The following is a 21,733-nucleotide window of genomic DNA, read 5'->3' on the forward strand; positions in this document are numbered from 1 at the left end:
ATATGTGTGCATAGGTATGTGTGTATATATATGAATGACTATATATGCTTATCATTAAAGTCTCTGCCTTAATTGTGCTGTCACATCAAAATAGCAAATACAAACAGGGTTATGGGATTTAGAAATATTTCTTTGAAGGATTTTACAGTACATTTTTGAACAATCCTTTTGAAGGAAACTTAGAACTTTGAGGTTTGAGCTGAAATGTCTAGATTTATAGGAAATCTTTTAAGGCTTGGGGGAAATAATTTGGCTCAGCTACAGATTTCCAGTTGCGGGTAGGATGTTTTGAAGCTGTTCTATTTCTTTATTTTCACTGAAAAGGATTCTTCAGTGAGTTTTATTGTTAGGGAATATTTTAAAGTAAAAAGTCAGATTTTCTATTAAAGATTAATTGAGATAATGAGCCAGTTTGAACTGCTTCATGCCCACTATTGATGCCTCTAGAGATCACCAATCTAACTCAAAGAATTTTCACGATTCTTCTGCCAAAGCATAAATCAATGTAATCTGATTTTCTTCTTTCTCTAGTTATGAAAGCTGGAGATGTTATTTCTGTATACTCTGATATTAAAGGAAAATGTAAGAAAGGAGCCAAAGAATTTGATGGAACAAAAGTATTTCTGGGAAATGGGATTTCTGAACTAAGCCGCAAAGAAATCTTCAGTGGATTACCTGAACTGAAGTATGTCATCAGGTGCTTTGGGGAAATCAGCGTCCTTTTTGTGGGTCGATGAAAATTAAAAATAATGTAAAATGTATCTAGTTGCATTATATGAAATTTTTTTGGTATAAATCCACCTGGAAAAAAATTGTTTAACCCATATTTCCATGATTTTTGGTCAAAAAGGATAACTGATCAAATTAAAGAGCCTTATTAAGCAACTAGTTACATTTTAATTGTCAAATATTTTTACTTGTCCTTCTGAATCTTATTTTTTTCAAAGTATTTTGCATCTTTGAAAACCATTGCTCATCATGATGGAGAATGAATTAGAATCCAGATCATTTTTAATGTTCTTATTTGTCAAGAAAAAGTTTGATTTTAATATAAATTAAATATTTTTTAATTAAAAATAAATTTTACCAGAAACCTAGCACTCACATGAATGAATATTTGTGGTTAAAAATGAATGTTTAGGTTTGTTCAAACTAAATTAAAATATAGTCTGTTCTAAATCATTCCTGGTTGCTAGTGGCCCTGAATAAATTGGTGGAAAATCCAAGCTCTTATTTTCTTAGCTTTTTCAGGCTTTTTGAATTCTGTGGACAGCTCCATTACTCCAAAGTTCATGGCTGACATAGACGTGCTGAAAGCTGTGAATTTCTCCATTTAGAATTGGACGATATCCCTGACTAGTAGAACAGTTTTTCATGTTGCAACAGTTTGGGTTTGTAGTTGAAATTCATTCGTTCTTCTGAAGAAGATGACTGTTGGATTCCCTAGATCTAGGTAGCAGCACTTTCCAAATGGCCAAGAAAAAAGATTTTGTTCTCTTTAGAAGGCTTCATGAATATAAAGATTATGCATATATCTGCTATGTTTATCTTTGGACCTGTAATAGGTAATTGATATTTTGACTGCCTCCATTAGTTCATTGTTAATGGTATACTCTTCATTCTTTTAGGTTATTTGATGTAGTTCCAATTATCATGCTGAATAGTGTTTTCTGAACAATGTTCTGAATAATTTTTTGTTGGTGGAAGTAGGAGGCAACCAACTTCCACCTTTTGGCCTGGCGTGGTGGCTCACTCCTGTAATTCCAGCACTTTGAGAGGCCAAGGTGGGCAGATCACTTGAGGTCAGGAGTTTGAGACCAGCCTGACCAACACGGTGAAACCCAGTCTCTACTAAAAATACAGAAATAAACTAGGTGTGGTGGTCGGTGCTTGTAATCTCAGCTACTCAGGATGCTGAGGCAGGAGAATCGCTTGAATCCAGGAGGTTGCAGTGAGCCCAAGATTGCACCACTGCACTCCAGCCTGGGTGACACAGCGAGACTTCAGAATTTCAGAAAAAAGGAAAAAAAAGTTGGTTTTTAAACTCAATTTCTTCAGTTATACTGTTGGAAGTTTTGTCTCTTCCGGTGGGAGAAGCAGGCTGCTATAACAGAAATGCTACATGTACACCCTGTTTCTTATTTATATTCCTTAAAAAATTTTAAACCAACACAACTAATGGTACAATTGTTATTCAGTTAGTGAATTTGAGCCCCTTGCTTTCTTGAATTCCAGATGGGTTGAATCATTCATAGATTCATGAAGGCAGATTTATTTACTCACAGACTGTATTAACATATGCAGTCTTGTACTTTGCATTATTATATGGAGATACGTGGCTACAAAAATAATTTTTAAAGAAACATGTAATCTCATACCTGAATAATAATTGGCTTAAATTATTCTTCGTTATGTTACTTTAAGTTCAGTGATTTATAGCACTCCCTTGTTCTGGTAGGCATGGTCAGAAGGAGATAGTTGAAGAGCACCAGAACTTAAAGTGGTAGTTAGGAACTGAGTTAGGAAGACAGGCATGAACATTTTCAAGTTTCAGTGTTTTTTAGAGGGCTGGAGTCCTGCAAGTCAGAAAGTCATTTAAATTATAGAGTGATCAGACTTTGGAATTCAAGATATTCAATAATAGTTGTAGATTCTGGGTATTGATCAAGGTAAGAGTACCAGGTGTCACAACAAAGGAGTGACTTGCCTTGCTTTTTCTTTTAGAGACAGGGTCTTGCCCTGTCACTAAGGCTGGAGTGGTGTGATCAAAGCTCACTATAACCTTGAATTCCTGAGCTCAGGTGATCCTCCTACTTCAGCCTCTGAGTAGCTAGTACTATAGCACGTGACACCATGATCAGCTGATATTTTAATTTTTTTTTTTATAGAAATGGGGGTCTTGCTATGTTGCCCAGTATGGTCTTGAACTGGGTCTCAAGCAGTTCTCCACCTGCCTCCCAAAGTGCTAAGATTACAGGGATGAGATGCCGCACTCAGCCAGGACTGGCTTTCAAATGTGAGTCAGTGACGTTTCAGAAGCTTCGTTTGTATATTTTCTGCTCAGTAGCAGGGGATATTTGCCTTGGAAGTGGATACAATGGTTTGATTTGGTTCCGACTGGAGCAGCGAGTGAGTTTTACCTCTGATTAAAAGTGTACATTCATGGATTTCAAGTGGTAAACAAATAAGTAAGGTGGTAAAGGGATGGGAAGAGGAAGAAAAGGAGTCAGCATTTATTGTATGCTAAAGGCTGTTACAACTGAGGGAGCCAGGCATGGTGGCTCATACCTGTTATCCAGGAACTCCAGAAGCTGAGGCAGGAGGATCACTTGAGTCTAGGAGTTTGATGCCATTCTGGGCAACATAGTGAGACTCTGTACACACACACACACACACACACACACACACACCATAGTGAGACTGTCCACACACACACTTACCTGGCATGGTAGTATGTGCCTGTAGTCCAGCTACTGGGGAGGCTAAGGTGGGAGGATCACTTAAACCCAGTAGTTAGAGGCTGCAGTGAGCTATGATTGTGCCACTGTGCTCCAGCCTGCATGACAGAGTGAGACCCTGTGTCTAAAAATAAATAAATAAAACCAATAACAAAACCGAGGGGAGTTTATAGTCATACCATTGCAGTAATAGTCCACAGATATCTACTGACATTATTTTACTCTAAAGACTAACATAAGCTTATCCTGCCAACATTAGATAGAGTACACACCATCCGTGTAGATGCATCTCCGCCAAGATCAACTCATAAGCTGTTCCATAAGCTAGCTATGAACTTGTCTACCGTACTGCTTCTAAGACTTTTATCTTTGCCCATCCTAATGGGACTCTCCTTGGATTGTACCCTTAAACTAGGTATAAGTTATGATTTTTAAAAAAACATTTTTTAAAAATTTTATTTATTTGGGTGCTCGTTGCCCAGGCTGGAGTGCAGTGGCAGGATCCTAACTCATTGCAGCCTCCAGCTCCTGGGCTCAAGGGATCCCTCCGCTTCAGTCTCCTGAGTAGCCGGGACTACAGGTACACTCCACCATGCCTTTGTAATTTTTTGAATTTTGTGTAGAGATGTTGCCCAGGCTGGTGTCAAACTTCTGACCTCAAGTGATCCTCCTGTGCCAGTCTCTCAAAAGTGCTGGGATTACAGGCATGAGCCACTGTGCTGGCTTAAATCCTGATTTTTATACTTTCCTTTTAATTAGACTATACTTTTTCCTGTGCGGTCCTAATCCCCAGAACTCTTTGGATTTCTTTGGATTTCTCCTTTCGCCTGCTCTGTCTGGTTTGGCCTGACACACAAGGCCAGGCTTGTCTTTGTCTGACAGGATTTGGGTGTTCTTTCTCTGCTTCAATAGCCTCTGACAACATCTCTGAGATTGTAATGTTTGTCTTGATGAGTCACTCTCCATCAGGCCATTCTGAGTCCTGGCCCTTCCTGCTCTGATCAGTTTCACTGCCACTCCTAAAATGGGACAAAGGTGGAAAAGGTTATCCTTGGGATTGTGTTAGTACCAGGCAATTATTCTATAAAGAGCTGACAGGAAATAATAAAGAATGAGGTAGTGTTTGCTTTTCAGTCTGTTCAAATCTCTACAGACACTCATTTGTGCTTAAATGAAACGTTTATGTAACTTTTTCCTTTTTAGTTATGATGGCTTCCTATTCTGCAGGTAAAAATTCAAAAACAATTCACAGGACTACTTCATGTATTTTGTTGTTGAATAAAAGAGTTCTTTTTTTTTTTTTTTGAGACGGAGTTTCACTCTTGTCGCCCAGGCTGGAGTGCAATGGCACGAACTTGGCTTGTTGCAACCTCTGCCTCCCAGGTTCAAGTGATTCTCCTGTCTCAGCCTCCCGAGTAGCTGGAATTACAGGCACCCGCCACCACTCTCGGCTATTTTTTTGTATTTTTAGTAGAGACAGGGTTTCTCCATGTTGGTCGGGCAGGTCTTGAACTCCTGACCTCAACTGATCCTCCCACCTGTGCCTCCCAAAGTGCTGGGATTACAGGCTTGAGCTACCACACCCTGCCAAAAGAGTTCTTAAAAAGAGCATCTTTGTTTGACAGGCTATTTGAGAATGTTTCTGGAAACATAGTTTGTGTAGACCATGGAATTTATACAGACTAATGTTAGATTTCCTATTTTTCAGAGGCATGGGCATAAGAATGACAGAACCAGTATATCTCAGCCCTTCATTTGACAATGTACTGCCCCGTTACTTATTTTTACAAGTAAGTATGTATAAAAGTAAAATATTTAGTGACATTGAAACATACATCAGTGAATTATTTGAAATCTAGGATTTTTTAAAATTTAAGATTTTTTCTGTGGTCTGCTTATATACGCTGATCTACCTTTGGTTAAGCAGTAAGAAAAAACTTTACAAGCATTCTCCTTTCTTTTCTTTTTCTCATTTGATTTTTAAACTACTTTTTATTTCTTTGCCCAAAGGTGATTTAATAACTGATTAAAATGACTGCTTTCCATCTCAAAATTTTAATCCCTGAATATTGCATGCATTTCATATACATGTGTGGTGTTCCATTAGCAAATCATTTGATTTGTTATAGTCTGATGGTTTGGTGGTAGTATTATAATTCTCAATATAAGATGAAGATACTGAAGATCAGATCTGTTAGGGCTCTTGGCCTATGTCACATTCCTGGTTATTGGTGGTATCTGACCTCAAACCTAAGTCCAGATGCCGTGTGCTGCCCCACCTTCTCTGTCCAGTAATACTAATAATTATTATTTTGAGACAGGCTCTCACTCTGTTGTCTAGGCTGGAGTGCAGTGGTACAATCGTAGCTCCCTGTAACCTCAAACTCCTGGGCTCAAGCGATCTTCCTGCCTTAGCCTCGCAAATAGTTGGGACCACAGGTGTGCAATACTATGCCCCACTAATTTTTTTTTGATGTTTTTGTAGAGGTGGGGCCTCACTTCGTGGCCCAGGCTGGTCTCAAACTCCTGGCCTCAAGTGATCCTCCTGCCTTGGCCTCCCAACGTGTTGGAATTATAGGTGTGAGCCACTGTACCTAGCCTTTGCCCAGTATTTAGCCAACAGACATTTTTTGAATTCAGAGGTTATTTCTGGTGTGAACAAACAGAAAAATGGATGTTTATTATTACCTATTTGCACATTGGTGGTGTTCTAACATTAGGATATATAATCTAACATATAATTATGAATCATTTTGGGGATTTTCATTTGCTAATTTTAGTTTCAGTGGAGTTTTTTTGTGCTTGTTTATTATATAATTTATTTTCAAATGGTTGTGTTCATTTGGCAACGTAGCCCTGAGTCATTGCTAGTGATACCTGTAAGCCTTTAAGTTAATAATGTTTAATGCAATGTTAGTTTTCTCTTTGGTTTGACAGTACCTGCTCATCTCATAATTTAGAGTTTTTTTTTTTTTTTTTTTTGGAGACCGGATCTTACTCTGTCACCCAGGCTGGAGTGCAGTGGCATCATCTTGGCTCACTGCAGCCTTGATCTCCCAGGCTCAGGTGATCCTCCTCCCACCTCAGCCTCCTGGGTAGCTGGGGCTACAGCATGCGCCACCACACCCAGCTAATTTTTTGTATTTTTAGTAGAGATGGGGTTTTGCCATATTGTCCAGGCTGGTCTTGAATTCCTGAGCTCAAGTGATCCTCCTGTTTTGGCCTTCCAAAGTTCTGGGATTACAGGCATGAGCCACCATGCCTGGTCATTATTTAGTTTTGATTTTATAAAAAGAGAAATCTAGTATAGTGCAAATTTTCTTTTTACGTTTTTTTGCTATCTATAGCTGCACTCCTTCACCTTAAAATCAGTTTAATGATGACTTTATGAAATATTGTGAGTCATTTTGTGATTCATACTGTCCAGACTACTGTAGAGCCATGTTCTTTGTCACCGAATAGCAAGGGACATAAGAATTTCCTGCCAGAATAAAGCTTTTGTGTCTGAGGGCAGTTTAAGTTTTTGTCATTTCTCTAGTGAAAGCTGTTTTATTTTTTGTAATCTATTTTGATGGCCAGTTTCTGATGGCCATTGAAACTTGTTATAAGGGATACTAACAGTAATCGCAGCTAACACTGACTGAGTGCTTATTGTGGTCCATGTACTGAGCTGAGTGTTTTACATACATTATTTACTTCTTACAAACCTTCGATTTCATGGATAAGGAAATAGAGTCTTAGAAAAGTAAAGTGCATAGTCTGTAGTAGGCATTAGTAGTTTTTCAGTGATTAAAGGAGTGATTTGCTGTGTGCTGCATAGGTAAACATTGGCAGAGTCAAAATTTGAATCCAGGTCTTTCCGATTTCAAGCCTGTATTCTTGGCCCTATGCCAGTGCTTCAGATGTAACCCTTAGAAAATCTGCATCTGAATCACCAGCAGGGCCTTTTGAAAATGCAGTTCTTGGGTCCTAATTTAGATTTACTGAGTTCTAAGTTCAGGGAATGAGGGCTTTAAGCAATTCACATATTACATTAAATTTCTCAAGTGCTTCTTTGATAGTTTCCCAAAAACTCTGTGGTCAGTGTTTAGTTAGTATTAGTTGATCTTTTTGTGTTATAACTTCCTTTTCATATTGGTTCAGAACTACTAGAATCTTATCTGTGTCTTATCTGATCCGTAAAATCTAAATAGCTTAATTCAATGCAGACCAGAACCAGGTGATACTCATTTCTGTAAGGAAAATTCTGAAAGAATGTGCAGAAGAGTAAGTTTAAGAAGAATGTGGAATTTTAAAAATTGATTATTATCCTTGAATTTTTACATACGTAATGATTCTTGCAAATAGAACAAGTTTCACATTTACATATAATAGTAATATAAAACGCATTTGAAATGTTTCAACAAGTTGTCTTTCTTTTCAGACAAACATAATTGAATACTCAAGTGACTATAAAGTGGATTAAATGACAGTCCCTGAAAGTACATCATGTGAGAGGCATCATCTAAATGAAAGTAGTTTTCAATAGTGTTAAATCATTGCAATAGATGCTGATACTTTAATAACAAATTGAAAATTATTTTTGCTTTTGTCAGTATCCATGCTTTACTTCTCTAACAGCTAAGAAGCTCCTGGTAGCCATAATTTGCAGTTTTCATTTTGGTTTTAGGAATTGATTAACTTAGATCTAATATGGAAGATGCCCAAGCCTTTCATAGATCTCAGCCAACACAGGGAGCCTCATTAGCTCACAAATGTTATAATTTGATCACACCATTCACCAAGACTGCAGTAAATTTGTATGTATCAAATCACTTGAAAAACTTGTAATATAGGTACCTAGAGTCTATTCCTGGATTTTCTGTTTTGTTTTTTTTTTGTTTTTTTTTTGAGACAAGTCTCACTCTGTGGCCCAGGCTGGAGTGCAGTGTCGCAATCTCGGCTCACTGCAAGCTCCGCCTCTCGGGTTCACACCATTCTCCCGCCTCAGCCTCTCCGAGTAGCTGGGACTACAGGCGCCCGCCACCACGCCCGGCTAATTTTTTGTATTTTTAGTAGAGACAGGGTTTCACCATGGTCTCGATCTCCTGACCTCGTGATCCACCCGCCTCGGCCTTCCAAAGTGCTGGGATTACAAGCGTGAGCCACCGCGCCCGGCCGAAGGATTTTCTTTTTAATAAAGATTTTTTTCCTACTTTCTCTCATAAGGTTGAAAAGTTTTTATTTTAGAATAATTTCAGAATTACAGAATAAAATTTTAGAATTACAGATTTGCAAAGACAGTGATTTCTATATACCCTTCGCCCAGTTTCTCCTAAGGGTAATACACTACCATGGTACATTTGATAAAGCTTAGAAACCAACACTGGTGTGTTACTATGTTATGAATGTTACCTACGTAACTCCAAATGCTGTGAATACCACATTACCCTAAACTGCAAGTGATATTCAGATTTCACCAGTTTGTCTCAATGTCCCATTTATGTTCAGGATCTGATCCAGGATCCCACGCTCATTTAATCATAATGTCTCTTCTGGCCTGCGATAGTTGCTCAGTCTTGCCTTGTTTTTAAGACCTTGACAGTTTTGAGACTAAGGTATTTTGTTGAATGTCCCTCATTTTGGATTCATCTAGCCTGGGGTTGTTGGATTTTTGAGAAGAATACCACAGAGATGAAGTGTCCTTATCGGGGGTACATGATAACCCCCCTGGAGATTGTGAGTTAGGCCTACAGGAATCTGCTGTTTGTGTATTTCACACTTTTAAGAGTATTGTGATACAGACCCAGATTTGGGAACCATCCTACAAAGAAGTGTCCACTTTAGTTTTTTTTTCTAACGTAATGACCAATAATTTAAAAACATTTATTATGCATCAGGCACTGCGCTGAACACTTTTAGGCCTTGTGTAATTTCTTTTTTCCCCCATCATGTCCATCTCTGATCCAGCATTCTCACTTATTATCTTCATCAACTTTTATTTCTTATATATATTCTTTCCATTTTGTCATAAGTTGTTTAATAGAATTGTTCCATTTTTGAGAATGATGTTTGTCTCTCATGTGCTTCCATTTTTTTTGTAGGCTGAATGTATTTTTTTATTAGATCTCTGTCATAAGAAAACTTGCTAGAATCCTTAGGTTGTATGATGTTTCATACTGTTGCACCCCCTTACCATTACTTATTGATGCTGTAGGATGTTTTCCATGTGTGCAACAAAAAGTTGACGTGTAAGCCTCAGAGTGTCACATCTGGAGTCAGACCACACCCATGTGTCCCTTACTGGTGATGTTTGTTTTGACAGCCTATCTAGACGCCAACTGATTTCACCACAACACATAAATTTATGTTTTCTCCCCCTTGTAACTAATAACCAGTCTGTGGGGAGACAGTTTAAAAAGTCATTCAAATCCTGCTCCTAATTCAAATTTCCCCCTCGATTTTGCATCCATTGATGATTTTTGCCTGAGCTAGTTGTTACTGTTACAGAACAGTGATTTTTCCAACTTTGCCAGTCAGGAATGGGCACTTTAATATAAGAGGCCTCCCTTCTTCCCTTTTTATTTACTTATTTATTAACAGCGTACACTCACAAATTCCTATTTTTTCAATGGTTTATAGTTCATTACTGTATTTAATTATTTTGGTGCTGAAATTATCCCAGATTTGGCCTGTAGGAGCCCGTTCCCAAATTAATTTTAATCCACATAGTATAAAACAATTTTCCTACGCTTTTTTTTTTTTTTTTTTTTTTTTTAAAAAAAAAAGACAGAGTCTCTGCTGGGCACGGTGGCTCACGCCTGTAATCCCAGCACTGTCTCGGCTGGGCACGGTGGCTCACACCTGTAATTCCAGCACTTTGGGAGGCCAAGACGGGCGGATCACAAGGTCAGGAGATGGAGAACATCCTGGCTAACACGTGAAACCCCGTCTCTACTAAAAATATAAAAAAATAGCCGGGTGTGGTGGCGGGCACCTGTAGTCCCAGCTACTCAGGAGGCTGAGGCAGGAGAATGGCATGAACCCGGGAGGTGGAGCTTGCAGTGAGCCGAGATCGTGCCACTGCACTCCAGCCTGGGCGACAGAGTGAGACTCCGTCTCAAAAAAAAAAAGGAGACGAGTCTCGCTCTGTCCACCCAGGCTGGAGTGAATTGTCATGATCTCGGGTCACTGCAACCTCCCCATCCCGGGTTTAAGCCATTCTCCTGCCTCAGCTTCCCAAGTAGCTGGAACTACAGGCATGCGTCACTACCCCCAGTTAATTTTTGTATTTTTAGTAGAGACGGGATTTCACTATATGTTGGCCAGGCTGGCCTCCAACTCCTGACCTCAAGTGATCTACCCACCTCAACCTCCCAAAGTGCTGAGATTACAGGTGTGAGCCACCATACCTGGCCTTCCTACACTTAAACGTACAAATATAATAAAAATCCTGTGGGATTTGTTAAAATGCAGATTCTGATTCATAAGTCTGGAGTGGGTTCTGAGATTCTGTATTTCTAACAAGATCCCAGGAAATTTGGATTCCCCTGATTTGTGGGCCATACTTTGAGCAACAAAGCAGGGGGAAGATCTGAGAAGCTTCAGTCTCTAAAATTGAAGAGCATCCCTTCACATTTTACATCTTCCTATTATGCTGCTGGATTTTTTGCACAATAGAACTGCTAATTTGAATAAATGTGTATTGTGGAAACTTGCTTAGATCCTTGAAGAAGTATAAATATGTAGGTAGAATAACTTTGTGATCATAAGGTTTCTTCTGTATCTCACCTGTCATCTATCACTTGTAAGTAATGCTTTTAACAAGTCTGATGCTTTTTTTTTTCTTTTTTTCTTTTTTTGATATGGAGACTCACTCTGTCGCCCAGGCTGGAGTGCAGTGGCGTGATCTTGGCTCACTGCAACCTTTGCCTCCTAGGTTCAAGTGATTCTCCTGCCTCAGCCTCCTGAGTAGCTGGGACTACAGGTGTGTGCCACTATGCCCAGCTAATTTTTGTATTTTTAGCAGAGGCAGAGTTTCACCATGTTGGCCAGGATGGTCTCGATCTCTTGACTTCATGATCTGCCTGCCTTAATCTCCCAAAGTGCTGGGATTACACGTGTGAGCCACCACGCCCGGCAGTCTGATGCTTTTAAGTTGTGTGTAGTTAGTGCTCAGCTGTTGCTTTTGGCAGTAACTCACTTTCAGCTTATTAAATATAAAAGAAGGATATCATTTTACTCTTGTTACGATAAAAAGGGCATGCGGCCGAGCACGGTGGCTCACGCCTGTAATCCTAGCACTTTGAGAGGCCGAAGTGGGTGGATCACCTGAGGTCAGGAGTTTGAGAGCAGCCCGGCCAACATGGTGAAACCCTGTCTCTACTAAAAATACACACACACAAAATTAGCTGGGCGTGGTGGTGGTGCCTGTAATCCCAGCTACTTGGGAGGCTGAGGCAGGAGAATCACTTGAACCCAGGAGGTGGAGGTTGAAGTGATCTGAGATCACGCCACTGCACTCCAGCCTGGGTGACAAGAGCAAGACTCTGTCCCATAAAAAAGAAAAAGGGCATGCATATAGTTCAGGAGTGCTGTTCTTACACCTGCACCAATATGTACATTCCATTGAGCAGAGAGATCTTATTTACTTTCTTAACTCCAGTGCATAGACCGATGTCTGATACATAGTGAGCATTCATTACATTTTGTGGAGTAAATGAATAAACCATCTGTCTACTGTTTTGATTCTGTATTTTATTTTATTGTTTTTGCGGCAGTGGCTGATGTCAGCTCACTGCAACCTCTGCCTCCCAGGTTCAACCGATTCTCATGCCTCAGCCTCCCAAGAAGCTGGATTACAGGCATGAGTCAACTACATCTGGCTAATTTTCATATTTTTAGTAGAGACAGGGTTTTGCCATGTTGGCCAGGCTGGTCTCGAATTCCTGGCCTCAAGTGATCTGCCTGCCTCAGCTTCCCAAAGTGTTGAGATTACAGGTGTGAGCCACTGCACTCGACCTAATTCTGGATTTTAAAAACATTAATAGGCTAGGACTTACGTAGAGGTTGTATATTTTGGTCAATAAGTGTTTATTAGTCTGATATTAGCTTGATAAGCCTCATAAATAACTTTGACTTACCACTTGTAGCTACTTGCTTTTTGAGATGGAATACTATGCAAGAGTAACTGGTAGTTTCAAAAAAATGCTGAGACAAATGCATCCCTCACCGATATACCCTCCAACCCACTCAGACTCTGAAAAGATCCAGTAGCAACAAATAGATTTTTCTGGAAGTAGGGAAGAGACTGGACTGCGCTAAAGGCTGCCAGGCTGCCCTGTGAGTATGCAAAACCCACCATAGGCCGGGCATGGTGGCTCACACCTGTAATCCCAACACTTTGGGAGGCCAAGGCGGGTGGATCACTTGAGGTCAGGAGTTCGAGACCAGCCTGGCCAACATGGTGAAACCCCGTCTCTACTAAAAATACAAAAATTAGACCGGGCGCAGTGGCTCACGCCTGTAATCCCAGCACTTTGGGAGGCCGAGGTGGGCGGATCATGAGGTCAGGAGATCGAGACCATCCTGGCTAACACGGTGAAACCCCGTCTCTACAAGAAATTAGCCAGGCGTGGTGACAGCCAGCTGTATTCCCAGCTACTCCGGAGGCTGAGGCTGGAGAATGGCATGAACCTGGGAGGCGGAGCTTGCAGTGAGCCAAGATTGCGCCACTGCATTCCAGCCTGGGCAACAGAGCAAGACTCCGTCTCAAAAAAAAAAAAAAAAAATGCCAGGTGTGGTGGTGCATGCCTGTAATCCCAGCTACTTGGGAGGCTGAGGCAGGAGAATCAGTTGAACCTGGGAGGCAGAGGTGCAGTAAACTGAGATTGCCCCACTGCATTCCAGCCTGGGTGACAGAGCGAAACACCATCTCAAAACAAAACAAAACAACCCCACTATTACCAGGAAGGGGGAATTACCTGTCTCACAATGGCACTCTCCCCCAGCATCTTGATGGATTTATTTCCCTTTTATTTTTCCCCCGAGATAGAGTCTTGATCTGTCACCCAGGCTGGAGTGCAGTGGTGCAATCTCAGCTTACTGCAATCTCCGCCTCCGGGTTCAAGCAATTCTCCTGCCTCAGCTTCCCGAGCTGGGATTACAGGCGCCCGCCACCGTGCCCAGCTAATTTTTGTATTTCTAGTAGAGATGGGGACCATGTTGGCCAGGTTGGTCTCGAACTCCTGACCTCGTGATCTGGCCGCCTCAGCTTCCCGAAGTCCTGGGATTACAGGCATGAGCCACCACACGCAGCCTTATTTCCTAAGTAAAAAATTGAGGGCTGCTAATCCAGCTGGTTTGGGGAATAAAGTCTTTCTTTACCCCAACCCCCAAAACTCATCCGGCAGTAATATAAGGAACCTCAGCTCTAGTGCCCTGTATCCTGCTCCTAGTTCTGCTCATAACTGTTATGTCTTAGCCCAGCCACTTGGTTTTCCTCACTAGAGAGGAAAATTACTCCTGCCACATCTCAGTAAGGAGCTCTGAGGATAAAGGGAGCTGAACATACACTGAAACACTCGGTTCCTTGGAACAAAGGGTTCAAGTTGAAATCCAGGTGTTATTCTGGTTTGCTGCTTTCCTGCAGTTCTGCCATTTGAAATCTGGGCCCACAGAGAAATCTGTGACATAGTTTCATTTTGAACTTAAATTCTGTTTTGCTTGGCATGTTTCAAAATATCTTTAAAATACAGGGAAAAAGATATCCAAATCATGAGCTGCATCTTCATGCAAGATAACATTTTTTATTCTTCCTAGGAATCTATGCCAGCTTTGATTTAAAGTTGGCTTTGTGCTGGGCACTTTGAATATATATCATCTCAAGCCTGCACTGGCTTATAACTTAAGAAAACTAATGGGGTTTCTTGAATGACATTCAATAACTGGTTAACTTGAGAAGATGAGGTAGTTCATAAGGTGAGTGGCCAAAGTAGTTACACCTTGAAATCTATCTACCAGGCACAAGAGTTTGGCAGCTAGTGTGTATATATATATATATATATATTTTTTTTTTTTTTTTTTTTTTTTTTGATGGAGTCTTGCTCTTTCACTCAGGCTGGAGTACAATGGCATGATCTCCACTCACTGCAACCTCCACCTCCCAGTTTTGAGAGATTCTCATGTCTTACCCTCCTGAGTAGCTGTGATTACAGGTGTGCACCACCAAACCCAACTGATTTTTGTATTTTTAGTAGAGGTGGGGTTTCACCATGTTGGCCAGTCTGGTCTCAAACTCCTGACCTCAGGGGAACCACCTGCCTCAGCCTCCCAAAGTGTTGGAATTACAGGCGTGAGCCACTGCACCGGCCAGGTAGTAGTCTCTTTTCTTTTTTTGTTTTATTGAGGCAGGGTCTCATTTTGTCTCCCAGGCTGAGTGTGGTGGTGGGATTATGGCTCACTGCAGCCTTGATCTTCCAGGCTCAAGTGATCTTCCTGCCTCAGCCTCCCAAGGAGCTGGAACTATAGGCACGCAATACTATGTGAAGCCAATTTTTTATTTTTATATAGAGATGAGGTCTCACTATGTTGCCCAGGCTGGTCTGGAACCCCTGGCCTGAAGCGGTCCTCCGACCTAGGCCTCTGAAAGTGCTGGGATTACAGGCATGAGCCACCACAACCGGCCTCTTTTTTTATTCTATGTAATTACTGAAGTTACTGTACAGGACAGGAGGACATAATTACTTGCTTTCTCTTGGAAAAATATTTAGGAAATTTGTGGGGTTTTTTTCATTTTGCTTTGGTTTTTGATGACTCTTGCCTTTTCCTGGAAAACTGTTACCCCCCAAGCCAATATCCTCTGTGGCTTCCAACAGCCAGTGCAAAAGCTTCACATTGTGATGGGGGCTTTTTAGTGGTGAGTGGGGTGTATGGTGAGGGGCTAGTGATAAGGGATAATTTTTAATTTTAGCATCTTAAATTACCCAAAGATACTTTGTAAAGTTAATAGAAGTGTTGTACACAGTCATTAAAATTACAACTGTACTATATCATTTGGTTTTCCAAAATCAAAAAGGAAACTTTTAAATTGCTTAAACACAATCCACAGAATTAAGAAGTAATAGATGTCCTTCAATTGAATTAATTGTCTAAAATAAAGGGTTAATAGTTAAATACAGCAGCTGTTTTCAAAGTTATATTCTTGGTTCACTGGAAGAAAAAAATGGTGCCTGAAACTTAATTTTTTAATTGCCTCATTTCTTGTAAACAATTTAAAGAGGTTGGACAATCTAGGGAGCATTAAATAAATACTCCCGCCTGGCCCTACCACCTGTGGCGGCCTTCCTTTGTCTGGGTTAGAGCCTGGGTGAGATGTTTGAAAACTTTCATAGGTGATTCTAATGTGCAGCTAAGTGGTAATCAGTGTAGTCCAGCAGTGGTGCACAGCTCCATGCCCACTAGAATCACCTAGGGTGATTTTGAAACCACTGATGCTCCAGTGTTAGAAATTCTGACTTGATTTTACTAGTTAAGGCCCAGACTTTTCTTCCTAAGCTTACCAGGTGATTGCATAACCAGTGTAAAGGAATATTATAGAGGAAGGTTGTAAATTATTTTAAGAAAACCGTCACCGGGCACAGTGGCTCACACCTGTAATCCCAGCACTTTGGGAGGCCAAGGCAGCGGATAACTTGAGCCCAGAAGTTTGAGACTAGCCTAGGCAACATACTGCAACCCCATCTCTATGCTTGATCTTAGCCAGAAGTCCAAGAAGTCATATAGTGCTACCCCATCTGTACAAAAAATTTTAAAAATGAGCCAGGTGTGGTGGCACATGCCTGTAGTTGTAGTCCTAGCTCCTCTGGAGGCTGATGTGGGAGGATTTCTTGAGCCCAAGAGTTCAAGGTGGCAGTGAGCTTTGACTGCACCACTGCACTCCAGCCTGTGTGACAGAGCAAGACTCTTATCTCCAAAAATAAAAAATAAGCCTGTTATTTGAATATTAAGCCTCGTCACATGGGCTGTTTTATATTTTTTCACTTATTACAAATCAGAAAGTTCTTAATATATTTCTTATGTTTGAATGGAAACTTACATAATCTTTGGCCAATCCATTAATGTTATCATTGTTAGGAGTGAAGCATAGCCAGCTGTCTCTAGATAAAGAATCACCAAATCTTTAGCCGCTTTAAACGTGTATTAGTGTTTTCATCTTGGAGTTCAGTTTAAATATTTTTGTAATAAATAAAACTTGCTGCCAGGTATACTGGCTCACTCCTGTAATCCCAACACTTTGGGAGGCCTAGGTGGGCAGCTCACCTGAGCCCAGGGCCATCCTGGGCAACTTGGGGGAAACACTGTCTCTAGAAAAAAATACAAAGAATTAGCTGAGTGAGGTGATGTGTGCCTGTAGTCCCAGCTATTCGGGAGGCTGAGCTGGGAGGATTGATTGAGACCAGGAGGTTGAGGCTTCAGTGAGCCGTGATTGTGCCACTGCACTGCAACCTGGGTGACAGTCTGAGACCCTGACAGCCTGGGTAACAGAGCCAGATCCTGTCTCAAAAATAAAAATAAATAAGTAGAACTTTCTGGATAAACTATAGTAAGTTAAGCTATTTTTAATGTTTAGCGTCTCACGTGTCCGTGTGAAGAGACCACCAAACAGGCTTTGTGTGAGCAACAAGGCTGTTTATTTCACCTGGGTGCAGGTGGGCTGAGTCCGAAAAGAGAGTCAGCAAAGGGTGATGGGATTATCATTAGTTCTTATAGATTTTGAGATAGGCGGTGGAGTTAGGAGCAGTGTTTTGCGGGCAGGGGTGGATCTCAGAAAGTACATTCTCAAGGATGGGGAGAATTACAAAGAACCTTCTTAAGGGTGGGGGAGATTACAAGGTACATTGATCAGTTAGAGTGGGGCAGAAACAAATCACAATGGTGGAATGTCATCAGTTAAGGCTAATTTCACTTCTTTTGTGGATGTTCAGTTGCTTCAGGCCATCTGGATGTATACATGTGGGTCACAGGGGATATGATGGCTTAGCTTGGGCTCAGAGGCCTGACATTTAGCTCTTTGGGTGCCTAAATTGTTTGCATTGATTTTAATGCTTCGTATATTAAGAGGAAGAAATTTGCTTGTTTGAAACTCCTTTCTCACCACTGAGTTTGTTTCAAAGTGGTTATCTTAGATTGCTTTGAGAATGTTGCAGCCATCTCACAGTTTTTTGGTATGTATGTATGTATGTATTTATTTATTTATTTTTAGATGGAGTTTTGCTCTTACTGCCCAGGCTGGAGTGCAATGACTCTATTTCTGCTCACTGCAAACTCCACCTCCTGGGTTCCGGTGATTCTCCTGCCTCAGCCTCCTGAGTAGCTGGGATTACAGACAAGTGCCACCACACCCAGCTAATGTTGTATTTTTAGTAGAGACGGGGTTTCTCCATGTTGGTTAGGCTGGTCTCTAACTCCCGACCTCAGGCGATCCTCCCGCTTTGGCATCCCAAAGTGCTGGAATTACAGGCATGAGCCAGCACTCCCGGCCATCTCACAGTTCTTGAGGGTGTACTAATGGATGTGTTGTTCAGTCTTTTGGTAAGAATGAATTGAAACCTTTAAGCTTTAAGAGGCACAATTGTGAGGATCCCAAATTTGAACCCAGCCTAAGCAAAATAATGAGACTGTCTCCAAAATAACCAAACAAATAACTCCATGCTTATAAGACTCTTTTTCTTGCTAAGTAATTTTAGAAATGAGTTATTTTATGATACTGTTCCATCTGTTTTATTCAAGGCTGTCATTCTATAGTAAGTAGTCCTTATATAATTAATACTAATAACAAATTAATGATTTAATATGACTTACTGCTATAGATGAGGTATGTTTTGGTTGTATAATCTCATAATATATTTTTAGGTGCCAGTCAGAAACAGCCAGGTTTTGAGGTTTTTTGTTGTTGTTGTTGTTTGTTTGTTTTTGCATTTTAGTTCGTTTCCTATTGAAATGTGGAAGCAGGGACTCAAACATGCCTTTTGGATGATTTAGCAGCAGAAAACAAGGCGTCTTAAGTAAGAGTTAGATGATGAGGCGGCCAAAATATCAAAGTTATATTCTTGGTTAACTGGAAGAAACTAGTTATTTAATATTTATGTGTTCCCAAGTGGAGTTTAAATTATTAAAGTGAACAGTTCTGAGATTGAAGTACTCTCAGATGATACGCCTGTATGAAAATGGCATGCTTTTGTACTAAAATGTTGAGTAGTGACCACTGAGACCAAAATTTTGTACATTTTTTGGGAAAAAGATCCAGAGTGGTCCTGCAATTTTAGAGGTCTCTGGCTTCCAGAATATTGAGAACCGTTGGGATTCAGAAAAGGAAATAATGTGGGTTATTTATTTATTTATTTTTTGCTGGTACCCAGAAAATACTGATAAGGCAGTGGAGTTCAGTTGACTGAAAAGTGTGTCATGTATGTTTTTGTGCAGGTGGGTTGTGTGTAAGTCCTGGGAGATCATAGGATATTCTAGGAAATTGTAAATTTCCTAACCTGAGTATATTTATAAAAACTGTCCTCGGCCGGGCGCGGTGGCTCACGCTTGTAATCCAGACTTGGAGCGAGGCGGATCACGAGTCAGGAATCAGACCACGTGAACCCGTCTCTACTAAAAACAAAAATTAGCCGGGGTGGCGGGCGCTGTAGTCCGCACTCGGAGAGGGAGGCAGGGAATGGCGTGAACCGGGGGGAGTTGCAGTGAGCCGAGATTGCGCCACTGCACCGCGCCTGGCGACAGCGCAAGACTGTCTCAAAAAAAAAAAAAAAAAAAAAAAAAAAAACTGTCCTCTTGGCAGACGTGACGTGAGGATGCTGTAGTGGATTACTCCAAAGGGTTCTTTATATTCTCTGGTTCTCAAATTAAAAATGCTTTAGGATTATTAATAATCTATTACATTTTTTTCTTACAGAATTTGCCATCTGCCTTAGTAACTCATGTACTAAATCCTCAACCTGGAGAGAAGATTCTAGACTTGTGTGCAGCACCTGGAGGGAAAACAACACACATTGCAGCACTAATGCATGATCAGGTGAGACTGTCTTCACAGCAAAACCACTCTCACAGTAGTGTATATTTCACAATGTGTAATTTCTGAAACAGAGCCATTCACAGTCTCATTTAGTTCAGATTCAGCCAAAATGAAAACTATTCAGTTATTTCAGTCACTACATATTAAGCTCAGTAGACAGTGATCATTTATGAAGACTGTCTCAAGACCTTCTTGAATTTTACAGTTTGCTAATATGATTATAGACTTAATCTGTTATAAAATTAAATTTAATACATTTAGAGATTATTTCATCTTCTTATAAGATTTCATAGTTGTTTAAGCTATTAAAATATATTCTGCCATTAAAAACTAATTTCACAGTATATTATCAAAGTGTGAAATATGTATATGTTAAGCTATACAAACATAGTTGTATAATACAGAAACATATACACATACATATAGAATATTTAGTCTTCAAAGTTATTTTGGTCTAAGAAATATCTCTAATAAAAAAGGATATTTTTTAAATACTGACAATGAGAATCAAAAAAGAGAAAAGGATATTTGTTGTTTACATTTTGAGGAATGTAATACTCATCAGAGAGGATATACTTGTGTGCTTATTTATACTCTTCTTTGCCCCAAAAGAATTTAAGGTAGTTACAAAAACTCTTGAAGGAAAGATGCATTAAGTACCACTAGGGCCTAAAATAAAGCACTTGAAATAAGAAGAGTTGATTTTGCGGAGTTGCAATGTGTTTTTTTTGAGACGGAGTCTCGCTCTGTCGCCCAGGCTGGAGTGCAGTGGCGCAATCTCGGCTCACTGCAAGCTCCACCTCCCGGGTTCACGCCATTCTCCTGCCTCAGCCACTCCGAGTAGCTGGGACTACAGGCGCCCGCCACCATGCCTGGCTAATTTTTTGTATTTTTAGTAGAGACGGGGTTTCACCGTGGTCTCGATCTCCTGACCTCGTGATCCGCCCACCTCGGCCTCCCAAAGTGCTGGGATTACAAGCGTGAGCCACCTCGCCCGGCCGGAGTTGCAATATTTAATGCAAATCGTTTTTCAGTTTATATAGAAGATTAAAGATTGATCATGATAGGCTTTGAGAAAGTGTTAATTCTCCATTAAATTATGGCATATTTATTGTATTTGCTTGAAGGTAATTATTCATAGAGATTTGAATCTTAGTAAAAAAGTCTTTCCAAAGAGAGTCTGGATATTATGGGTGTATCAGTTTTCTTTTGGTTTTTTGATGTGTGAAGATACAAAATTTTGGCGGCATACAAATAAACATTTTGGGGGCTCAGGAGTCTATGGGATTCAGCTGATCCCTGCTGGGCTCACTCATGTACTGGTCAGCTGCAGGTGAATTCGATGTTTCTGATGATCTTGGGTGGGCCCATTCACTGGGGCTTGGATGGTTGTTGGCTCATCTAAAGTGGCCTCAGCTGAGACGACAAGGACGCCCTGCCTCTGGCCGATGTGTAAGTTCTCCTCTGGCTAGGACCAGCAGACTAGCCCAGCAGAGGGCAATAGTTGGGGGCTGGTGATGGCAGAGAGCAAAGCAGAGCAAGTCCAGCTGTTCAAGTGCTTTTCATGGTGTTAAAAAAAACCTCTGCTTACATCACATCTACTGTCATCCTATTTATTGGCCAGAACAAATCACATGGCTGAATCCGATCACAGTGGCAGCATATTGGGTATTGCAGGATTATCTGGTGAAGGACGAATATACATGGAAAGTTGAAGAATTGAGGCTACGTAGGCAGTCAGCCACAGTGGGGCAGCAATGCAGACACGAACAACCGGAATAGAAATATTTGAGCCAGAATTGTATCACGAGGTTAAGAGATCGAGACCATCCTGGCCAACATGTGAAACCCCATCTCTACTAAAAATACAAAAAAAAAGTAGCTGGGTGTGGTGGCATGTGCCTGTAGTCCCAGCTACTTGGGAGGCTGATGCAGGAGAATCGCTTGAACCTGGGAGGCAGAGGTTGCCATGAGCCAAGATCGCACCATTGCACTCCAGCCTGGTGACAGAGCGAGACTCCATCTCAAAAAAAAAATAAAAATTTGAGCCAGAAATGAATCCTAAATTTTGTTGCTGCTTTTAACTTGTTACTTGTTTTAGTAGGTAAGGAAATCTTTTATGACTGCAGCCTCCAGGCTTATAGTTTTATAAAAGTAGCCTTCAGCTAGTTTCTCCTTTACTGTGTAATACATTTGAACCTTATTCTAGTTGTTA

General features: G+C 40.7%; 1 protein-coding gene across 2 annotated transcripts in view; it reads left to right on the top strand.

The window, feature by feature from the left end:
• Positions 1-21,733, top strand: part of NSUN6 (NOP2/Sun RNA methyltransferase 6) — a 97,506-nt gene that overhangs the window by 27,025 nt on the left and 48,748 nt on the right. Inside the window, exons 5-7 of one of the 2 annotated variants that reach the window (XM_030819230.1) lie at positions 532-685; positions 5,167-5,248; positions 19,399-19,518. In XM_030819230.1, coding sequence (XP_030675090.1) covers positions 532-685; positions 5,167-5,248; positions 19,399-19,518 — 356 coding nt within the window. Of the gene's footprint in view, positions 1-531; positions 698-5,166; positions 5,249-19,398; positions 19,519-21,733 lie in introns of both variants that reach the window. The other variant, XM_030819229.1, reaches the window with a different exon arrangement.

The sequence above is a fragment of the Nomascus leucogenys genome, chromosome 9, assembly GCF_006542625.1.
Source record: "Nomascus leucogenys isolate Asia chromosome 9, Asia_NLE_v1, whole genome shotgun sequence".
Lineage (NCBI taxonomy): Eukaryota > Metazoa > Chordata > Mammalia > Primates > Hylobatidae > Nomascus > Nomascus leucogenys.